Source organism: Lupinus angustifolius, chromosome LG19, assembly GCF_001865875.1.
Source record: "Lupinus angustifolius cultivar Tanjil chromosome LG19, LupAngTanjil_v1.0, whole genome shotgun sequence".
Lineage (NCBI taxonomy): Eukaryota > Viridiplantae > Streptophyta > Magnoliopsida > Fabales > Fabaceae > Lupinus > Lupinus angustifolius.
The window spans coordinates 17168039-17191355 of record NC_032027.1 but is presented as its reverse complement, the minus strand read 5'-3'; the positions used below and the strand labels follow the sequence as shown (position 1 = coordinate 17191355).

Genomic DNA, 23317 nt, shown 5'->3' with positions numbered 1-23317 from the left:
TATTAAGCTATTAGGGGGAGACTCATGTAAGGCCAAGTATTAAGTTAGGTTTAAAGGTGAATACACAGAAATACAAGTTTATGAGTGATCGAAGCCGTATTCGATACAAGTTTATGAGTGATTGAGGGATAAGTATTTGGATGATAGTTCTATGTTGTTTTCTTCATATAAGTCTCTTTCATTTATAAAAATATTTTAAAAGCTACATATAAACACAGGCGGATTTAGCTTACAACTTGGCATTGAAGGAATATCATTTTAGTATGATAATTGGTTGGGTCTTGAAAAACTTTGCAACATAGTGGACTTCATCCATATTTTTGAAATTATGTTTAGTGTGATGGATATTTGGAAGGAGGGTGTTTGAGACTTCAGTATTTTGTCTACTATGTTATCCACATGCATAAAAGATTTGATTACTAATATTATTGTTCCTTTAAAGACTCGATCAGATGATTGCTAAATTTGGGAGAATCATGTGTTTGGAGGTTACACATCAAATTCATGTTACCAATGGTTAAAAGCATGTGATGATGTCAATTCTTTACAAACTATCTCGAGGTGAGTATGGAAATTAAATGTTCTTAATACAGTGAGATTCATTTGTTGGATTGTTGTTTATGATTCACTCTCAACCAACCAGTTGCGTTTCTAGAGAAAGTTGGCATTTCTCTAGTTTGTATTCGGTGTAATGTGTTGAAAAATACATGTTGCATATCCTCATAGATTGTTCTAACTTGGTTTTGTTGTGGCAATGTTAAGGTTTTTTAGATAACTCCTTTCGGTCTAACCAATCTTGTATTAGTTGGTTGATTGGTAACTTGAATTTATCCAATGGAAGATTCTTCATGGAAGGGATTTGGTGGGGTTGAAGGTGAAGGAATAATATTATTCTTAATTCAATCTTTTGGGATATCAACCATTTTTCATAATGTATATCACGATTTTAGACTGGTGTAGTATAGATGCTTCTAGTAACATTGATAATAGTTTAGCTCTTCTAAGGTGGGTTATACTAGAGAATGGTTGGATGAAGCTAAACGTTGATAGAAGTTGTTCGATGGGAGCTAATACCATTGGTGGAGGTGGTGTGATTCATAACCACGTGGGACTCTGGAGATGAGTTTCTCATCTAGTTTTGGAATTGATATTTGTTATTTTAGCATAGTTTACGACTATTGAAATTGGACTCCTCATGGCTTGGAATATAGAGTATTGTAGTATTATTCTTGAGTGTAACTATTTGGAGACAATACATCTTATTATAAAGTGGTTAGAAGTTCGTATGCATCAGCTATAAAAAGTGATGGAAGATATTCGTGAGTTGTTGACACACAATTAGGTTGTTTAGGTACACTTTATTTAAAGTGAGGCTAACTCTTTAACAGATTATATATCAAAACATGAGAATCAGTCATCGACATGATTTCATTTATGAGAGTTTCTTTCATGTGGATCAATAATAATTTTAGATATGAATATCTTTAGTTAGTGCATTTTTCTCTTCACAAAAAATACATATTAAAATTCAAGCTATTGGGGTTTAGTTTAATTTGGAATACTTGTCATGAGATTGATATTCCAATGAATGAAAATATATATTAATCTTACAATTGATTGATTAGTGAATACATGAGAATGTGTAGCAAAGGGGAGGAAGAAAGTAACAATATTTTGATGTAATAATGAAAGGTAGGGATCCATTTATTAGGGAAACGTAGTTATTTAAATCTACTTATTAATTCAAATAAATTTCATAGAATAAATGATTAAGATGTAAAATAATTTTTTTAACTTATTATTGAAGTAAGTAGATTCATTCTCAATATTGAGATAAGATTTAAAAGAAAAGAAAATTGATGTTTTGAAAATATATTTTAAAAAGAAAGCAAGTATGTATTAAATAAGATGAGGAGAAAGAAACTCCCCTTGCTTAATCAGAAGTATAAGACAAAAAGTTAAAACTAAATACCGGTGAATTGTTACCACAAAAACAATGAGCTGTATACGTACACCGTACACGGATACAGACCAAGTAAAATGCAGGAAGAAAAATATTGAAGCGTAATAATATTTATATATTATCGGTATAAAGATTCATACATAATTAATATATTATAAATAATTTGTTTTTATTATTTTTATTTAAAACAAATGATAATTAATTAGGAATAATTAATGATATAATATAATATAAATTTATTTGTATTTTTAATACATATATTTATTCTCAAACAATTATAATGAAATAAAAAGGAAATAATTCATAATCCAGAGCAAAACAACTAGATCATTCAAGGATAATATTAAATTTTGTTCTTAATTTGATTTTGCTGTTTGTATCTATAGAAAATATCTGGGTCAATAAACTATGGCCATACCAACCCTTTTTTTTTCAATTTACTTTTCAAATATTCTTGTATTTTATTTGATATTTTATTTTATACGATATAATTAATTCTGTAAAATTGGATTCTCATCGATACAATCCAAATTACCATTTTTACTATCAAACATTATTACGAACTTTAATTCTACCATAAAAAGATAAACTTTATTTAGAATTATATCTTGACTTCTGGGTTCAAACTAATATTTAAAATTAATTGTGAGTTTAAAAGATTTTAATATATATACACTGTAAGTATAAATAAATTTTTTATACAATCGATACATCATGTACTATTAATTTATATTACTTTTGTTTATTTGAAAATTTAAAATAATTAGCATACGAATGACATATGATATATCAATAATTAAAAAACACTTACAATATGTATTTATTAAATCGATTTTACTAATATAGTCGATATGAAAATAGGGTTAAGATTTCTCTGGATTAATGGAGAGGGAAGTAAGGTTATTCCTTATAATATAGTGTAAAATGTATGCAATAACAGTGTAAAGATTTATACACAGTCAGTGTATCATCCACTATTCATTTGCAATACTTTTATTTAAAAGTCAATGATGACTAAGATGTTACGCACCTAAGCGGAGTTAGTTTGTCATAATCCTATATGATGTAACCGGCACGTGTCCTCCACCCACAGAATTAACCCATTGTTCTTACGCCGCAATTCCAGCCGGTTGTTTCTACCTCCTCCGGTTAATCCACACGTGTTTTATATGATTCATTCATTATGTATAAAAAGCCTTTAACCAATATTGAAAATTCCATTGTTCATTTCTCAATTCCAATATCCAACTCCAAAACCCAATTTTCTAATTATTATAGGTATGAGTTTAAGGTACATGAGCAGGGTGTTATACCAAGGAACTACGAGAATGTTTCAAAGCTCAAAGTGTGACACAACAATGAAGTCAATAAGGGATTCTGTTTCTTCATCAAACAAGGAAAGGTTTTTGTCTAAGTGTTTTGATTCACCTGCTTTTAAAGCTCCCAACTCTGAGAAACATAAACAACTTGAACATTCTTTGAGGACTGTTATGTACTTAAGTTGTTGGGGTCCTAATTAAATCATGTCTTATTTTTTGTCCTGAGTGAATGAGTTCATCTATGATATACTATGTGATCGACCATAATTATTATTTTTATTAATAAATGATTGTAACATGTCTATGTATAATGATTAGTAAGTATATTATGAAATGATCAAATTTAAAAAACAAATTAGGAAAGTGATTTTGTTTTTGTTTAAAGTTTCTCACAGTATACTTTCATAAGTTATAAGTTTTATAGAACTCATCACTCCATACACCATTTACATTTTGTTGAATAAAATATTAAGTTGATGTCTACAAAATATTTAATTGCGTAAGATAATATTTAATTGCTGACATGTGTTACACTATGGGGATACATAAAAAAAGGAAAAATTAATAAAGTTTAGGTATCCTTTCCACTTTAGAATTGACTGGAATAAATTTTTTATTGAAATTGAGAATAATTATGACTTAAATGAGGTGATATATACCAAATATAAAATTTAAATATCTAAGAAATCAAAAGATTAAATTCATGATTATGGTTTAGTAACCATCTACAATTTCAAAATCAGAGATTTATTAGAATCAAAATAAATAATTGCAATGATAATAAGTCACAATTATTCTATGGTAAATACATGAAATGATAAAGTATTATATGATAAGATTTAAAAAAAGATAGAATGAGTTGCTATATATTATAGTACAAGACTCAATTTTATAAGCATAACATTATTCTTGGATATGCTAGATATCATAGCATAGTAGCATCTTTGAACAAAGTGGTTCAAGCCTTATCATTCATTTGGGATAAGAAAGTTGGAAATTGGAAAACTTATGGGTTTCATGTGCATTACTTGTGACATTAACACCTACCAATATCATCTACTTGTTCCATATTCACATGTTTCCCATTCATTGAATAAAATTTGTTTCAATTTTCAAGCCTCCATTAAACATAGAATGAATGATATCATTGATTTGGGATGAGAAGTTGGAAATAGGAAGACACATGGGTTTCCTCACCTCATTAACACCTCTCAATATTCACATCTTTCCCATTCACTTGCATAACAATGAGAGCCAAAACCTTTTAACATCATAACACAACCAAGTACATAGGTTTCCTCTCTTCACATAACCCATGTGACCAAATTTATATCCAAATTAAGGAACTTGCACTTTCACTTTCCCATTGTTATTTTATAGCTTTAGAACCAAATAATGAAATCAGAATAAAATATATAATCATACTATCAAATAAATTATCTTTTTTGGCTTTTAAAATTATGATATGTGTATCATTTTTTCTAGTCTTTAAAAATATTTTTGTAAAAAATAATAAATAAGACACATATTATGATTTTAGTCGCGAGAGAAAATAACTGATCTTGAAAGTAGGACCAACAACAAGAGAATGATGTTGGTTCATTTTGTTGTCTTGTCTGAAAGTTTTCAGGCAACAAACATGCAAAGAATTGGAGTGTTGTACATTCTTCTTTGAAAATAAGGAAATTGTTATTATTATAGTAAAAAGATAAGACTAACAAAAGACAAAGCAACACAAATAAGAAACTTCATCTATCACTATCTTTGTTTATAACTCTAGATGCTATATAGGGAATAGCATGTAGCCCCTACTCACATGCCCCAGAAGGATATTTTGGTGTCTTTCTCATGTGATAACAATTATAATAATATTTTCTGGATGTATATTCACAATATAACAATGATTAAGAAATACATGTAACAATATATAATGGCTAAGACTAATATAAAAACATATTTGGAACACATGTAAACTCAAATTGATGTGAATAGTAAATACATTCTTTTATGATATAATGCCTATAATATAATCTTTGCCTTATTCTGTATAAAACTGTTATAGCTAAATGGGTTAAAGCAATGCAAGAGTATTATGAAGAAAATTCACAACAAAGTTTTCATGTGGTGACTACTTCTGGTTACAATTTGGATATATAAAAACTATGGTACTCTTGTCATTGCAAGGGAAATGAAAAATATATATTCTTAAAACAGATTGAGATTTGAGACCAAGAAGAGCAATGTAGCAAAACTTGGATGAATATTATGTAAAATTTACAGTTAAAAGTGGGTGGAAAAAAATATGAGTTACATTTATGAGTGCCAGATTCTACTCAAGATACTGTGGAATCTGTTTGTGGATAGCTTCTTTACAAGTCTCTTGGCATCAGAACAAATATCACTTTCTGCAAGCCTCTCTATGTTCTTGGCATAACTAGAACTAATAATCTTTTTCCTCCCACTATTGCAATTTGTTAATGACATTAAGATCGAGATTAAGAACTTTTTGCTACCTGAATTTCCCTCCCCGGGGTCTATCAATCGGAGAAGAAGGGCGATATTTTGGTCTTCTTGAACAAATTTCTTTCTATTTCTAGGCACCATAACCATGCCAGAGAGTGCCTCGGCTGCCATTTCGCGGACCTCGAATGATTTCGCATTTAGAAACTTAACAAGCTCTGGGATGAAGCCAGCATCACCTAGTGCTTTCTTAGCTTCCTCTGATGTTGCACACAATCTAAATGTTACTTTCAGGGCCGACTCTTGAACCGAAACCTCTCCATTTCGAACATAATACAACAAGTGATCCACAAATCCATAACTCATCAAAGTAGTTACACAAGTAGATGAAGTAAAACACAAGTTTTCAATAGCCCTCATTACTACCTCCCGGATTTTCGATGAATAAGAAAATTTAGGATCCAAAACACGCAACAAAACACGAACACCACCTTCACTAACAACTATTTGCCTAACCAATTCATCTTTAAATGCAATATCCTGAATGAACTCAATTGCACATACCTGAATTGGTTCATCTTTAGATCTAAAAAGCCTGATAAATGTTGAAACCGCGCCTTCTTCAACCATAAACCTCTTGATCTCTTCAACACCAACAAGATTCCTCAAAACCCCACAAGCAGGACCAACCAAATCCCCTTTAGAATCAACATTACCACAAATCCTCAACAAAACATTCACACCCCCATGAGCCGAAACCGACCAAGCATTTTCTGAATTCTTAGTCAATTTCATCAAACACCTTGCAGCACCAACTTTTCCAACCTCACTCCCACATTCCAAAACCTTAATCAAATTAGCAACAACCCCAGCACCAATCAAAACCCCTTTATATGAAGAATCAACAAACCCAGCAATCAAAGCAACAACCTTTACAGATTCTTCTTGAATCACAACCTCAGAAGAGCCAAGAAATTCAACCAAAACATGAACAACATCAACAACTTCCGTAATAACCTTCACATACCTATCATCTTCAACCACAACCTCATGAAGGTTAATCAAAGCCATCTTCTTCATACCCACATCACCAATCTTCATCCTTGTCAAAAGGTCTCTTATGTAAAACCTCATATCCTCTTTTGAAGCACCAAGACAAGGTTTTGATACAACGAGAGCGTAGCTACGTATCAAAATACCCGTATCATACAACTCCGAAAGCTTCTTCACGTGGTGGTTGAACTTCACCAACGTTACATCCAAATCACTCTGCATCAGTAACTTCCCGCTGTAGGACACGGCGGAGCAACGGCGAGCGAGGTCGTGGCACTCGTCGGCGGTGGTCATAATCGAACGGAGTGTGACGGAGAGTGATGGGTTCTCGCCGGAATCGGAATTCTCGGCGGTGAGTAGTGCTGAATGAAGCTCTTCGAGCTTCGTACGAATCAGTTGCCATTTTCCGGCGAAGACTCTGATGGAGTGAGAAATGGAAATGAGGGAGGAAATGAGGTCGATTGCACGACGGAGATTGGAGTCTCCGGCGGTGGATGTTTCCGGCAAGGTCGTTTCCATTTTGGTGTCAATGGTTGTTGTGATAGAAACCCATTTGAAATTCCGGTGAGAGAATTCCGATGAAGATTCCGGCGGTAATGGAATATAAGTGAAAAACAATGTTAGAGAGAGAGAAAAGAGAGAATGTGGTTGTGAATGCAGATCTATAGTTATTATCGTACACTGTTCATTGCAGTTGACACAGTCATAAACTGTTGGACTCTACGCTCTGCATTTACTCCGATACCCTTTTCTGCCTCTTTCTTTTTTAGAAAGGATGTAATATATATACCGACTTTTTTATATTGTCAGCAAATCTCCACCATTCATATGTTAATTATTATTGACTCGTAAATAAAAGTAATATAAATCAATGATTGATAATATGTTGACAAGTGTAAAAAATTTTACACTGATGGTGATAGATATTAAACTCTTTGGAAAAACGATTCAATTCATATTTTCATATAAACAATCAATGAATATGAGGTATATAATTCATATTTTCTACTTTTATTGATTGAATCACATTTTATTTTTCATTATAATATTACTATAAATATTTATATACAATCAAATTTATCAATTAGTTTTTTTTTAAAGAGTAAATAATTAAGTATAAATGTAAAGGATGTAACTTGTAAGTGCATACATTTTTCTCATTATAATAATAGTCTTAATTGGTTTCAAAAGATTTTTTTTAGTGCACTTTTTATAAATTTCAACAACATTTTAATTCATATGTAAACTATCTGATTTTCAATTGATATTTTTGATAAAGAAGAGATTCTTTTTTACATTTTATATAGATCAATAATATTTCACTATAATATTTATTTAGGGGTCAACTCAAGTTACTTCAAATTTGTGTATAATAGCAATTATAATGAGGACATTCCTCTTTTTTTGTCTTCTCCATTACAAAAATTACTAATTTATTAAATTACTGAATACTTGTTAACTTTTTCATCTATTAGAGAGTGACATAAGGATTATATAGCATACACTATATCAACATTTCAATCTATAGTTATGATATAACCGACCTCAAAATGCAACACATCATATTATTTATGGACAATGTGAATAATTATAGTGTTGAATAGATAAATAAAGTAAAATACTTAAATATAGGGTAGAAAAGGGTAAGCGAATTATGAACAAAAGAAAGTAATTTATTGTTATCCTTCCCAAGCTTATGGCTGAATAGGTTCATTAACACTAATACAACTACCCTCATTTAAATTTTCTATAGAGATCCGAAGCACCATCGAAGGTTACTACTTTCGTATAAAAACTTTTTCAGGATAGACTATCGATTGTTTCTGACTTAAAGGTAACATATAGCATAACCATCTTAAAGATTGCTAGTGTATTATTTGCTCACAAAATATGAATAATAATATTGATATATCTTGTGGGTATTTTTTACTGAAAATGAATAACATTTTTCATTATTATGAATCACATCATTTCTCATCATATTAAATGAATATAAAGATTAAGGAAATACCTTTTTATATAAACAACTACTAAAATAGAAAATATATCTATTTTAATAGTCCTGATGGTAGAACTTCCAACATCATTTTGTTTAATATATAACTTATTAAGCTTAAGATTAGAGTAGGAGTGTGAATTATTAGGCACATAGTAGATAGAAAATGAAGATGGACCACACCTTAATAAGGACATAGCTATGATTAGTAAAACAAAGCAAATGGGGCAGTTTTGAATGGCCTTGGAATGGGAAGGACATGATCACCCCACCATGTGAATCTCTTTGTATTCTAGCCTTGACCCATCAGTGACCTTTTGTATTGAAAGTGGAAGTGACTCTTATACTAATTGAGAGAAAGTTGTTCTCTCTTTTCTTACACTTTTAGTTACTTGGTTGTAAAAATGTATAACAAAGAAGAGTACATCAAAAGCTAGAGGAAAATCACTACCATTCAAGCATCCCCATTAACAAACATTCTGCAATGAATTTGAAGCCACACAATTAGCTTCAAATTCCCTATCAAATCATGCATACAACTAAAAAATTGCAATCATCCTTTATATATATATATAATCAACGTTGTAAGAATCGGAAAGGACCTGACGGTCCGACCGGTCTGATCGCTGACCGAATTTGAAAACGGCTCTGATTTGCAGCCTTATCAGAATGAGAGTTGGATCGCTTTGAATTAGGGAAATTCTAGTCCGATCGTGTTAAACCGGATTAACCTGTTCACTTAAAATTAAGAAAAAAAATGGAATACTGCTCTAATATTTTGTTTTACTGTGGTCCAAAAAAAGATGAAAAAATATTACTTCAATATAATTATACATAATTATTAATTATATAAAGTTTTACATTTATACATAAAATTATTAATTATGTATGAAATCACTATGTCAGACCAAACAGTTTAACCAGTTAAACCTAATAGGGACCTCTCCTGGTTTGACATCCGGCTCCGGTTTCACAACATTAATATATATATATATATATATGTATATGTATATGTATATGAACACATCAAACCTAAATAGACAGGCCAGAAATTAATTTGATTCTTCAATGCTACAACTATAAGCATGCAAAAGTGAATTTAATTTTTTTATGATTACTTCCCACATTTTTTTTAATTAAAAAATTACGTGGGTTAGATCTTGAGGCTCCCCAAATATAAACAGGTCTCATTATAGTGAGATATTTATATATTAATCACCAACTAAGTGCTAATATTAGCAATGAAATGAATTCAATTCCTTGTGGATTAGAGCCAAGTCCTCTCTAACCATGTGAACCTTCATTGACACTTCCTTCCAAATAACAATGGACAAAAGATAATTATGTGGCTTCAGAGAAAAAGTATGAAGATATTGATTCATCTCCACCACCAAGATCAACTTTTGTAAAACTTATGTTGGTTGGCATTAGAATAATGAAGTGGAAAGATATTGATGAGAATCATCTTCAGTATCGGAAAGAGAAATAGTGCAAAAAAATAAAGTAAAATGCAAGATGTAAAAACAGTTATATACTTCTATTTATCCTTGTAAAAACAGTTATATACTTCTACTTATCCTCTAGTTTTGATATAAAAAATTGAAAAGAAAACTCAATGGAAATTATGACTTATCAAAATAAAATTATGATGGGAAAATACTAGTTATTGCAACCCAAACAACATGATTGCTAATAGCAGTTTCTGCCCATCAGCACATGCCTTAATTCCAAGGCCATCACCAGAAACTCCATGTGTATTGTGTTTCACCCTGTTCCAAATTTCAAGCCATATACCAAACCAATCAAAATATGTTATTTTATTTATAAAAAAATTATAAAAATGTAAAGTAATATTTTTATATTATTTAGTAATACTCCATTAAATAGATTTTTTTTTAGTTTTATGTAACTTACAAGTACTTTCTTTTTGGTCTATTTATAAGTTAATTTTGTGATGTTCACTACATTATTTTTTTAGTGGCAGGTGTACATAACGCTCACGTATCATCAATTGGGTTTCAGATTCACCTTGATTAAAAAAATAGTAGCAATTATTTAAAGATTTTAATATTTTATAAGTGGGCAATTTATCTATAACAAAGCATTATAACACAATCTTCTATATAGTTAACCTTACTTAATGTTAATAAGACTAAGTTGTTGTTGTCTAGTTCTACCTCCTAGAATAATTATTTTCTCATTGTTGCTCTTTATTTATTAAGCAAAATGAAAATTTTACACTTAACCTACTCAATCTAATATTGTATATATGTATTTTTTTTAAAATTCAAAGAGTTAGTTTATCAAAGAACTCTAATTAAATCATGCAGCTATACAACACTCTCAGCTTTCATCATCTACAATATCATATTGTTTAGCTACTTTTCTCAAATAGAGCTTTAATATAATAAGATCTTTATGCACTTTATTTAATCAAATATGAACATATTCTTACTCATTTTATAGATGAATTCAATTTAGAGAAATTTTATCACTAAATTTTATCATTTTCTTCCGCCTATGTTAGGTACAGAATGTCACCAAGGCAGTGCAATGCTACCTTTGAGTATGGTAGAAGTGAAATTGGAAGATAGCAAAAAGCCAAAAAGTATACCTTAGCTTTGAAGAAAAATGTAGATGTATTTAAAGCAATATCTTGTGTTTAAGGAGTCATAAAGTGGTTAAGTAGTGAGGGTGAATGACTTAGGGAGTGGATTGATAAGAAAACTGAGGGCTCAATTCTCACATGTACTGGAGACAATCATGTTCGAGCCAGGAACATTCACAGGTATGTGAAGCTAACTCTCTCAGCGGATATTGTTTCATCCACAAGACTCGAACTCGAGACTTTGCTTAAGGGAAATCAAACATGTATCACTTGAACAAACATCCGCTAATGTTTTCGTGTTTAAGCAATGAGATGTGTATTCGATTAAGAAAACAGCAAAAATCATATAATTAGTAAAATTTAAATCAAATTGCTTTTTATTATATTAAACATGTTGCGCAAACATTGTTGATTTATATACTTTTAACAATAATGATATCGAATTCAAACGTTATTATTTCTTTAAATTACTCAAACATACCCTTAGTAGTTTTGTTTGTATTTATCTCGAACGAAAGACAACAAATTCAAATTTGAGAATCTATAAGATTTGAACTTAGATGTGATGTATTAAAAGGAGTTCCTGAATAGTGAGCTATTATTTTGTTTGTCACCGAGAGACTAAGGTTAGTTGAGAAGCATCACCTAGGATGTATAAAGATCATTTGTCCTAAACGGTGTTCCAATTCGTGTCTCAAGTTAATTGTGTTTCATTTTATTACATTTTGCTTTTAAATTTTTTTATTTTATCCACGTGTTAATATATGATTGGCTTGAGACAAAGAATGAAACATCGTTGAGGATATGTGATTCTATTCCCACTTAAACGGAGTTGCCTATTTTAGTAAATAGAGTATGTTCCAACAAACCCTAAACTCTAACTAGTACACTCTTATAATTCTAAGAAGATACAACTCTTATAATTATATATTATATAGTATTATACTCTTTGAGTTGTATTTTTTTTAGATGTATGTAAAGATGAAAAAATAAAAATATTACTAAGATGAAGATAATTTAATATGCTATAAGAGAAGTCATATTTAATACATACATACAATGTTACTGTTTTTTAAGAAATAAATATACTTGACTAAACCTAAAAACCGGATATTAAAGGTTACACTTTTTGGTGTCTAATAAATTTCACATGGGCCACATAGTAACATACTTCCAAAATTCAATTAGAAAAACAAAAAAATAATCATTTATACACTTTAAAATCCCAAAATCACCCCAATGCATGCATCTTCATTATTAAATGACTAAAAAGTTTGTCTAACGTTTTATATTTTCTTCATTTAATTGCTTGCCATATTTTTTACATAAGCATGAAGCAAGCATGATGTCAACCCACTAAAAAGCTGAGAAACTCATACTATATAACATTTTCAGAACTCTCCAATACTACAACGTGATAGGAGAAATAATTTTTTAATTTTATTTAATTTCAAAATTAAATTAAATCTTGTAAACTTTTTTGGATACCACATATCCTAATCTAGGCTGAGTGGGAGGATCATATCCCTAGCCCTCAAGTCTCATTCCCTTTTCACTGTGTTGATCAATCATGATTGTTACTCACTAGCATGTAGTGCTTCATTTTACAACTTCTCATGCATGGATCCAACAATCCAAATGCTATGTTTAGTTTTTTTTATATGGACAAATGTATCACCACTTTATGGATAAAAAACTAATCTGTAAATTAATCTTTTTCGGAATACGTCAAAACCCCTCCCAATAAATGTCGTTCCTAGAATCAAACTCTTGACCGATCTTAAAAATCTAGTAGGTTTTTACACCACTAAACCAACACTTTCTTATATTTAGTTATATATATGGTTATTATTAGGCTATAAATTTGAATATGACGGCTTACCAACTTTGATTACTTCTTATAATGCACTAAATATGTGGGAGTAGGAAAAGTACACTGTTTATAGATAGTTAACCATTGCATGAGCAAATACTAAACATGTATCAGATTAGACAGATATTTTTCGAAACCTCGCCTTCAAATTAATGAACTTATCATTACTTTAAAACTGTTGTTAGAAAATGACTTTTGTGAAATTGTAAATATGATTTTTAAATTACTTTGTTAGCTTGATTAATATTATACCATATGGTTAAAAATATTTAAGGAGAGGATCCATGAAGTAATAAATGGTAACTTTATAGAGTCAGACCCGCATTTATTCAGCATAGCATGCAATCATTGAACATGTCTAAGCAATGCAATTAACAAGTGGTGTTTTATTCAGATTATTTTTTAGGAAAAAAAATTTTGCTGCTCCAAAACCATAATCTGTATAGGGTCAAGGGCATTTGGTAATAACATAAGTTGTTTTGGTAAAAAATATCCAATTTTTTAAGTTGGATTTTTAAACATTAATCTAATCATCAAACTACACACCAAACATCCATATATGGAGTCGGCTTGAATATTGCGGTTTTGGAAGCTTCCACATATTACTCAAGCCAGGATCTTGTGGATATAAAAGACTTAGTGGCCTGTAATCAATACCTGATTTGTTAGAAGCATGATGCATATAAATGTTGACAATGATAAGACATGACCCATTAATTTCACTTTTATCTTCAATGCACAGTTTAATTAGTTGTTTCTTTTTAGGGTCCAGGCCCAGCTGGCCATCAATTGCAATAATATCATGTCAGAAAGTGAACCAGGGTTATATACTAGAGCACATATGTTCTCCCTTACTTTGTGCCACTTCATATGTCATGAATTGTGATTGGTCATAAAAAATATATTTAAGTTAAAATTTAATTATTAAGTATTTTTCTGACCAATCACAGGCATATGACACATGGAGTGGCACAAAGTGTGAGACAACAGATGTGCTCCCGTTATGAGTTGAACTACCTTTATAGCATTCTTTTCCTTCACAATGACATTGCTGTTTCAATAGTTGAATTTCAAGCACATGGAACATTTTTTTAGGGAAAAAAATGGATTTATTGAAAAAGTACCAAAGGGTACACACACATAATTAAAGAAAAGAAAAAAGGATCCAAACTCCTACATGAAACAGTATCAGTCAACCATCTATAGCATCAGAACAAAAAGGCCATATAAAGATCATACAGAGCAAAGAAAAGTGTTTCTAAGTTTCCTCACCCTTACACAAGTTGATTTTGTTGCAGTATATGAGATTTTCCATGTTCTGAACCAAAAAACAGCACAATATACATGGAATGTTACATTGGAACATGATTTCGGTTTGGTTCAAATTTGCCTAAGGAAAATTAACAAGTCCTTTATTTGTATGGGATTTAATAATTAAAACATAAATCACATTTATCCTTATATTTTGTCTCCTTTTCTTATCTCTTTCTCAAGATTACTTGTTACTATAAGAAGAGTTAACTCACCTATACTGAATAATATTGACAAATTTATATGATAGTGTCCATTTAGAACTAACAAAGAATCAGAATCATAACACATCAAAGGAAAGCCTCATAAACATAATCCAAGAATGTCAAGGACCTGATTATAGGAATTGGGCCCAAATTACATGGAAGCCCATAACTTAGTTATTCACAAAGCTTATATTTAGCCCCTTTATATATATATTATTTAAGAGAAAAATATATATGTACTGAGTTTTATATATTATCGATGCATTATCCATTATTCATATTTAGTCTTGATATAGATATAGATGCTATCACCACTCATGCATGAAGTGTGAGCATTTTGTGAAGCTAGAGATTATTATTGAAGGTGATTACAAGGTTCTCATTCACCCAATCAAGTCAAATTCATTAATGTAGAATATTTATATATTATCACTATAAAGATTTATACATAGTCATAGTCAGTATATTATTCAGCATTTATTTGTATTACTTTTTTGATAAATAATAATGATTAAACATGAATGATTGATAATGTAGTGTTAATATATAAAACTTATATATTGTCTGTGCATATTTTTTTAATTCCCGATACATTTTTGTTCTAGGAGTTTCCCTTGTGTAATTGAAAGAAGATCCTGTGTCCTAAATTTTTTTCTTTTTAAATAGATGGTTACTTTCAATTGAATCGAGACACCTTGAAACATAAAAAAATGGAACATGTAACTCTCATTCTTTGTAATTAGGTTAGGCAATTTTGATGTACACTCTCTTACTAGAAAATGGTGCAAGCTTCTATAGATAGGGTGTGTACTTTAGTAATCTACCTTTTTGTCTCTCTGCTTTTCAGCAGATTGCTTTTTATAAAGTATATATTCCTTAAAAACCGATAATTATTAGTAAAATGAAATTATTAAAAAACAGTTAAAGAAAATTCTTGAATACTTCATCATTTATTATTACAATAGTATATGAAGTATAAGCAAGAAAATCACTTATCGTTTTTTATTTTCAAACTAAAGTAATCAAATTTTCATATAAAATAAAATTTTAAATTTATAACTAAATTAAATGGGAGATGAATGTTATTTTTTAAACAAAAAATAGTGATAAGCAGAATTAAGTTAAACTTAAGGGGTGTCGATAAAAATATAGAATCTAATCTTAATTAATTATACATTAACTAGGACAAATAAATCATTTATAAATTTACATATATAATTTGATTATAAAAATCATTTTTCTCTTTTGTATTTAAATGACACTTCCTAAGAATTATTGACACTTACTATTTAGACTTGACTTCATAGTATATCATATATTTTGGAAATCTTGTGTTGGATTAAAAAAAAAGTTGTATCATTTATTCTCTATTATCATTGTATTAATATATATGTGTTTGTAAAATAAATGGTCGTTCATCAGTACTCCTAAATTCCAAATCAATCTCAATATACTCTATTTTATCTCCAACGATATAATTGAATTACTTATTTCAAACGACATAAGGATATAACCAATAAATGATCTAAACAAAACAATAGTGTATAAGCTATCATTTTGTTATTGAAATGACTAAATATATGGTAGACAATTTTAGATCAAATAAAAAAATCTTTATTTTATATTAAAATATATGAGCTCATCTTATTATTGAAATATTTATTATTTTTTGCAGAATTAATATGTTTTGAAGATGTTTAAGAAAATAATAAAGTGATAGAGAACTTGTTGTTTAGTCCAACGAAAGTTGGATTTCAAATTCTCGAGTAAGTTATAAGAAATGATTATTGACGCGCTTAATAATGTACTAAGTGTCAAAACTTATCTTCTCATCATTTCAAATATGATGAGTGACATACAATATAAAGAGAAATAAAAAAATAGTAAATTGTAAAAAACTCATTTTTATTTGTTATAATATGCATCAATAATTCTAAGAAGGTGTTGCTTAAATACATAATAGAGAAGAGTGACTTCATTATCATATTTTATATGTAATTTTTCAAATGATCAATTAATCATAGCTAATGTATAATTAACTAGTTAATAGCAAATTACACTTACATCTCTTAGAATTTATAAATTAATTACACTTATCATTATTTTTTTGTTTAAAAGATTACGTTCTTCTCCCCTCCAAGGAATTATCAGTATATGTATATAAATTCGAGATGATTTATGTATGTGCAAAAAAAAGGAGAGATGATTTATATAAATAATTAAAATTTAGAGGATATCAATATAATTTACCGTAAATAATAATTTAATATTACACTGTAGAATTTTGTTAATAAATGCCTTAGCATAAAAAATTTATAGTAAGTACCATAATATTAGAGATTCAAGTCCAAACACTTTCTAGTATAAAAATTGTTTTTTCTTCCTTAAAAAACTCTTCAACATTCCATACAATTAAGGGATTGTTGTCACTGGTTTTAGGAGTTAAACAACCTAAATAAAAAATAGTTTGTTTGATCAGGAATGACAACGAGATGGATTGGGGTCAAGTTTGTATTTACCCAACTTTGAAATCAAAATTCAAAACTTAAACTTGAACTCAACAAGATTAAAATTAATGGTATATCATTCCCAAACCAATCAGGATTTGGGTAACCCAAATCCAAGAGGAAATCGAATAAAAGATCAACTCTATAAGAACAACATATGGCTACTGATAGGAGAAATGAACTCTTATCAACAACATGGTCATACCATATATATTTGTAGCTCTCTCTTCTTTACCATATCATCAACTTGCTACATGAGAAAGAACTAGTTAATGTCTTTATGAGTTTAATGATTGTACAACTTAAGCCTTCAGTTTTATAAAGATAAAGATTAACTTGTACATGTGATTTATAGGACTAAACTACTAGTGTAAATTAATTTAAGGTGTCCACTAAAAAACCAATTCCAAGAGACCACATTGAAGGTATCCACCACTCAATAAATACTTTTGGAAGAAGAGAACTATTGTTAATCGGGTTTGGGGCGAGTTCGAGGTAGGATATCTGCTATACCAAACTTAAACCCGAAAATTAAACTCATATAAAATTCGAACTAGAACCTAATCACGTTGGGTTTTCCCCATTAAATTCAGGTTGGATTCAAATGAGAGTCCACAAGTTCAATATTCATTATCATGACCAAGTTTGATATTCTTGAATGTAATCTATCAACCATTTCCTTCATGTTTAATCTATTTCGATATATGTGACTATCTCTCTTGCCCTGTGTTATAAATAAGACTTTGACTTCCCTATTGCTCCTTCAAAATGCCTAACCCTTTTGTCTATCTCGCCTATCTCTCTTCTAATATTTCTCTCTCTTAGAAATGTCTCACAAATAAATCTACATAATCATCTCCACTTTTTGCCAAGGGTTAATCCCCAATTCCAACCTCCATATATGTACATTATTTAAGTTCAACAAAGAACTAACATAAATCACGAAAAACAATTTTAGAGATGAAAATAAATAATTTAATTTTTTTGAGATGGGTCTTTACCCTTAAACTTCTCTAATGGCTTCATAAGCATGCAAACCACTTAGTTGAGTGGGGTTTTTATGTTTGATTGCTTGAATCAAATGCAACCTTTCACGTTATAGCAAACCCTAGTTAGTGCAAAGTATAACACCTAATTTACATTGTTGACCAGACATATGGGCTATGGCCATTGTTGCCCATGTGATATAATAGACTAAAGGAGCTAGGTATAAAAAAGGAGAGGGCATATTAGTCATTTTTGTTGGCACATTTGATTAAAACTTTAGGTTGAGCAATTAATTAATTGCACTTATAAACATAGATCCAAAATAATTCCAAATTTCTATTTTGAACTTTCACTTATCCCAAAACACACTAATTAACTACGTTAATCTTTAATAAATCTCACATTAATTGCAACTAATCTCACCGGAAAACAGTTCCTCCTTGCCGGAAAACTCTCTTTGCCTTGTCGGAGAAATATCAATCTCTATCAAGTTATCTTCTTCAAATTGAAACTCCAACGTTCTCTTCTTACAACCATCAAGTGCTATCTCAATCAATCCTAATTCTCTGTCTTCTTCTTCTTCATCTTCCCACCTCAAACACAAATTTTCCGGCGAGTCCCATTTCCCAATCGCCGGAAACCCATTTTCCGATGAGCTATCAGAATCAGATTCCGGGTAATAACGTGACAATGATGGATACCTCAAAATATTCATGTCTTGTTTTTCATTAGAATCATGTTCTGCTTCTTCACCTTCATATTCTTCATATATTACCTCTAATGGCGCTTTCACATTCCATTCAACAAAAGACTCTTCAAAACGAGAACTTGATTTGAAACCCACTTCGGATTTGACCTGTTTTTCATGATTGGGTATGATCAAACGGTGAATTCCGTCGACAGAGATTGTTTCTACCGTTTCAACAGATTTCCCCTGTTTTTCTTCCCCTGTTTCAGATTCTTTAGGCTTTTCCTTTTGTTCCTTTTCAGATCTCTGAATTGCACCGAGACGTAGAATAAATAATAAGAGAATTCCTGTGAGAATCATAACAGGTGACAGAACTATTTTCCGAAAGAGATGAGGCAAATATAGAAAAATCAAGGTGTAGAAAGTAACAATGCATGAAAACAGAGGATGAGAGGAAAAAACAGAAACAAATGAAAGTGTTTCCATGCATAATAAGTTGATAATGTTATTGAGAGCCATAGCTGAAATAAATGAACTTCAAAAAAAAAAAAGAATTATACTTTCCTTTCTTCCAATGGAAACAGCTTTTTTTATTGCATAAGATATCTATAATTCAATGATTATTGCCGACAAGAAAACAAAAGCTAGAAGCAGAGAAAAAGAGATAATGGAAGATGAGAAAAGTCAGAAATATGAAATGGACTAGAAAGGTGAACACTGTAAAAGGAGGCTTTAAAAAGAGTGGTATGTAAGGATTTATAAGCCTTTTTGGTGTGAGATGAAGGTGTGGAATAGTAGTGGAAGGGTGAAGAATAGACCCCTATGTCCCATGATTTTTATGTCAAAGAATGCAAAATGAAAAAGAAATAACTCATTAATTTTTATGACATTGCAGGATGATTTTCTGATATTTTTTATGTTTCAAAAGAAATTCATGTATCTCGAAAGAAATTAATTATTTATACAAAAAGTGAGTAAATATCTTGATAACACGAGAATAAATGAAATGGCACAAATTACAAATAATGGGGGAAGTGATGAGTAAATAGTGATATGATGACAGGGTGAAGGGGATGTGGTCCTGTTCTACGCAATAACCAATATGATCTTTATCCTTAAATGCATACACGGAAAACCAACTTATCCAACCTAAAAAGTTGTTATGCTTTTACACTTCTCTAATTCATCATTTTGATCACTGTATTGAGTCATTTGGTACCTTCTCATTTTATGTTTTTATTCATGGAATCTATTCAATTATTTTATATTTAATAGAGCAATTTCCAAGATATTGATTTAAGGTACTAATGGGCTTAGGCTTATCATTAGTTTTGGTTATTGCTCTTTAATTAGAGAATGAAATTTTACCTATAACCACATTATGTGATGCAACCTGTGAAGTCCTTTTAGGGTAAGTTAGCCAGTAAGTCATCACCAAAGGCACTACCATTTACCTATTTGGCCCTTCCCATTTTTTGAAACAACTTTACACTAAGGAAAAAGAGTTGAGATAATCTAAATTGATCATTAACAAGCTATTCTTTCATATCTAAAAAAAATCATTTTTTCTACTACTAAGAGTATCTCTCAACCTATAGGTATGGAACTAATTCATTTCGTGATACATGATTGTCTCTCCTAACAAGTGTTGCTCACAAGAATTAAACTCTTGACATTTTGGTCATCATTAACGATGTCTTACACCACTATATCAACATCTTGTTAGTAAAAAAGTGTAGGAAAAATGATTAATGTTTGAATAAGGGTATAGGCAAAAATGATTAATGTTTTTTATTTTTTCCTAACAACCATCTAAATCCCAAGTTCCCAACAAGGGAGCTAATTTTTATGTGAATTTATTAATATTTAAAGAAAAATATATTATGAGATTTTTTGGAAGCCAAACTTTTTAAAAAATCTTTTTCAAGAATGTGTACTGGAAAAGGATTGTGACATGTGATTAAAAAAATTCTTTGTTGACTATGATTTGAAGTTATATTTTAATAAAATAATTAAAATTAAAGAATTTTTCTTTCTCCTATCATATTCCAAGGGAGAAGTTGTACTCATTTTTTTTTGTAGCATGCGAGTGTTTTTATCCATGCAAGTGTCTTTCACAGTTACACGTTGCTAATATAATTGATTGCAAGGAGTTTGGTATATCGTGGTCATGTATTCATTGATGGCCAAGCTAAGTTAACTTTCGCAGCTTTAACATAACCCAATTGTTTTTCACTTCTTTGTAATGTCATTGTTGTGTTCATGCATATGCTACCAAATATCTCATGTGTTTTGTTCAAATATCTCATTAATTAAAAAGTATATATATATATATAAAAATAGAAAACTACGTTAATGAACTCTTGTGCATCCAATGTAGTATGTTATATTATCTAAATATTAAGTTCTATCAATAAGTGCACAATAAAAAAATACATAGCCAAGTTAAAAACTCAAGTGTCTCTTCAATAGGAACTTGTTCCTAATGTTCCTTGGCTCCTTGCATTCACAGCCCTACAGTTATAACCCTACGAGTTGCTTTCCTTTGGCAACTGATGTGCATATATAAATAATAGATGCAATAAGTATCAAAAGTTGTAAATGAAGTGAAATATTTTTATAGGAAGAAATATCTTCCTATAGGGTTTAGTTTTTTTTGGTCAGTAATATAGTTATCCTAGAAAAGCAATGAAGGAGGTAAATTGGTTAGAAATTTCTCATTTTTCATAGGAATATAATATAAGGTGGAGACAAAATTATCTATAATTCATTCAATTCACTCAAATTCATTAATTAGAGTTCATAGATTTAAATGAATATAATCTAATATATAACTTTATTAATAGATAGATTTGAATTCATTCATCTTATGCAATGAAATATCCATGGATATATTCGTTTAGAATGATATATAATCCACCCAAAAAAACAAACATGTGTTTTTTTGTTTTTCAATTTCATTCATTATCTAAAATCTCACTATCTTACAGTGATTCTCACTCTCACTTTAAACTTTGTATTAAATTGAGCAATTATATGTTAAAAACTTTATATGTATAAAATACACTTTAAAAAACTATATTTTTTAAGTTATAAAATACACTTTAAAAAAATTAAAACAATTTTTAAAATGGTTTTTAACAATGATTTTCTTAAAAATGTGATTTTAAAAAATATCTTTATTAATATAGTATTGATTTTTAAAAGAATGATTTTTTTCAAAAGTAATTTTTTACAAATGACTATTCAAATCCATGAAAATGGAGTCATTGATGAATTGGAATGCATTCATTAAATTTAGATATAGATAAATTTGATAATTTAAAATATGATTTAAATAGATTTATATAGATTTGTGGATGAATTTATATTTATCTATTGTAATTGAAATTATCAAAATCCATTTATTTGACACCCATAGTGTTGACCATTGAGGAATCCGAACATTGATTAATTATCTTGGACATTGTTTAAAGTAGGATTGGAAATGAGCCGGACAGAGTCAAACTAGAGTCCAACTCGGTTCAGCTCAATAAGGATTGATTCAATTTGAAACTCGACTCGAGTTCATACGAGTTATTTTTTTAGGTCGAGTCCGGCTTGGTTAAAGTTTGTGAACTCTTCGGATCAGTTTGAATTGGTTCATTAACTCAAATAATTAATTATTTTTAAAGAAAAGTTGTTTATATAAATATATTGAGAAAAAGATGTATACACTGACAATGTATGAGTTTTATACATTATCATTACATCATTCATCATTGATATTTAATTATAGTTGACTTTTCAAAAAAAAGGTAATCTAAATGAATGGTGGATGATAAAGTACATGTGCATAAATCTTTAAACTGTCAGTGTATAAATTTTACACTCAAATATATAACTTTGTTTATATATATAATAACAATAAATATAAAACATAATGCAAAAAGATCATAATAAAAATCAAAATTAGTTTATATATATATATATATATTTATATATTTATACCGAGTGAACACATGAACCTAATGAGTCAGATTGTTCTAACTCAAATTCGGATCATTTATTTATTGAGCTCAATTTCCAAGTTAAATCCGACTAATTTATTTCATGAATCAAGTTTTTCGATCTAAATAACAAATTGAGTTTCAAACAGATACCGAATTGGTTCAATTTATTGCAACTTAAAATACAAGCTATTAATAATCAACAGATGACAAGAGTAATGGTACAATTTTCAAGACTTTTCATTAATTATGTTAACCTGAATTTAAGACGAGCAATAACAAAACTTTACCATCTTGATGATAATTAAGGTGGGATGCGAGTTATGAGAACGTGACATGCATGCAAGTATCATTAGC

At 29.6% G+C, this 23317-nt stretch overlaps 2 protein-coding genes across 2 annotated transcripts; both read right to left on the bottom strand.

The window, feature by feature from the left end:
- On the bottom strand, positions 5388-7566 carry LOC109334840. Its single transcript, XM_019570816.1, has 2 exons — positions 5512-7566; positions 5388-5413 (listed from the first exon to the last, which is right to left on the bottom strand). The coding sequence occupies exon 1, from the start codon at positions 7312-7314 to the stop codon at positions 5596-5598; it is 1719 nt and encodes a 572-aa protein (XP_019426361.1). The 5' UTR covers positions 7315-7566; the 3' UTR covers positions 5388-5413; positions 5512-5595.
- Positions 18600-19790, bottom strand: LOC109333786. The gene has a single exon (XM_019569357.1). The coding sequence runs from the start codon at positions 19488-19490 to the stop codon at positions 18687-18689; it is 804 nt and encodes a 267-aa protein (XP_019424902.1). The 5' UTR covers positions 19491-19790; the 3' UTR covers positions 18600-18686.

Excerpts from the sequence above, each read along its gene's own strand:
- LOC109334840 (XM_019570816.1), bottom strand. The coding sequence starts at position 7,314 with ATGGAAACGACCTTGCCGGAAACATCCACCGCCGGAGACTCCAATCTC.
- LOC109333786 (XM_019569357.1), bottom strand. The coding sequence starts at position 19,490 with ATGGCTCTCAATAACATTATCAACTTATTATGCATGGAAACACTTTCA.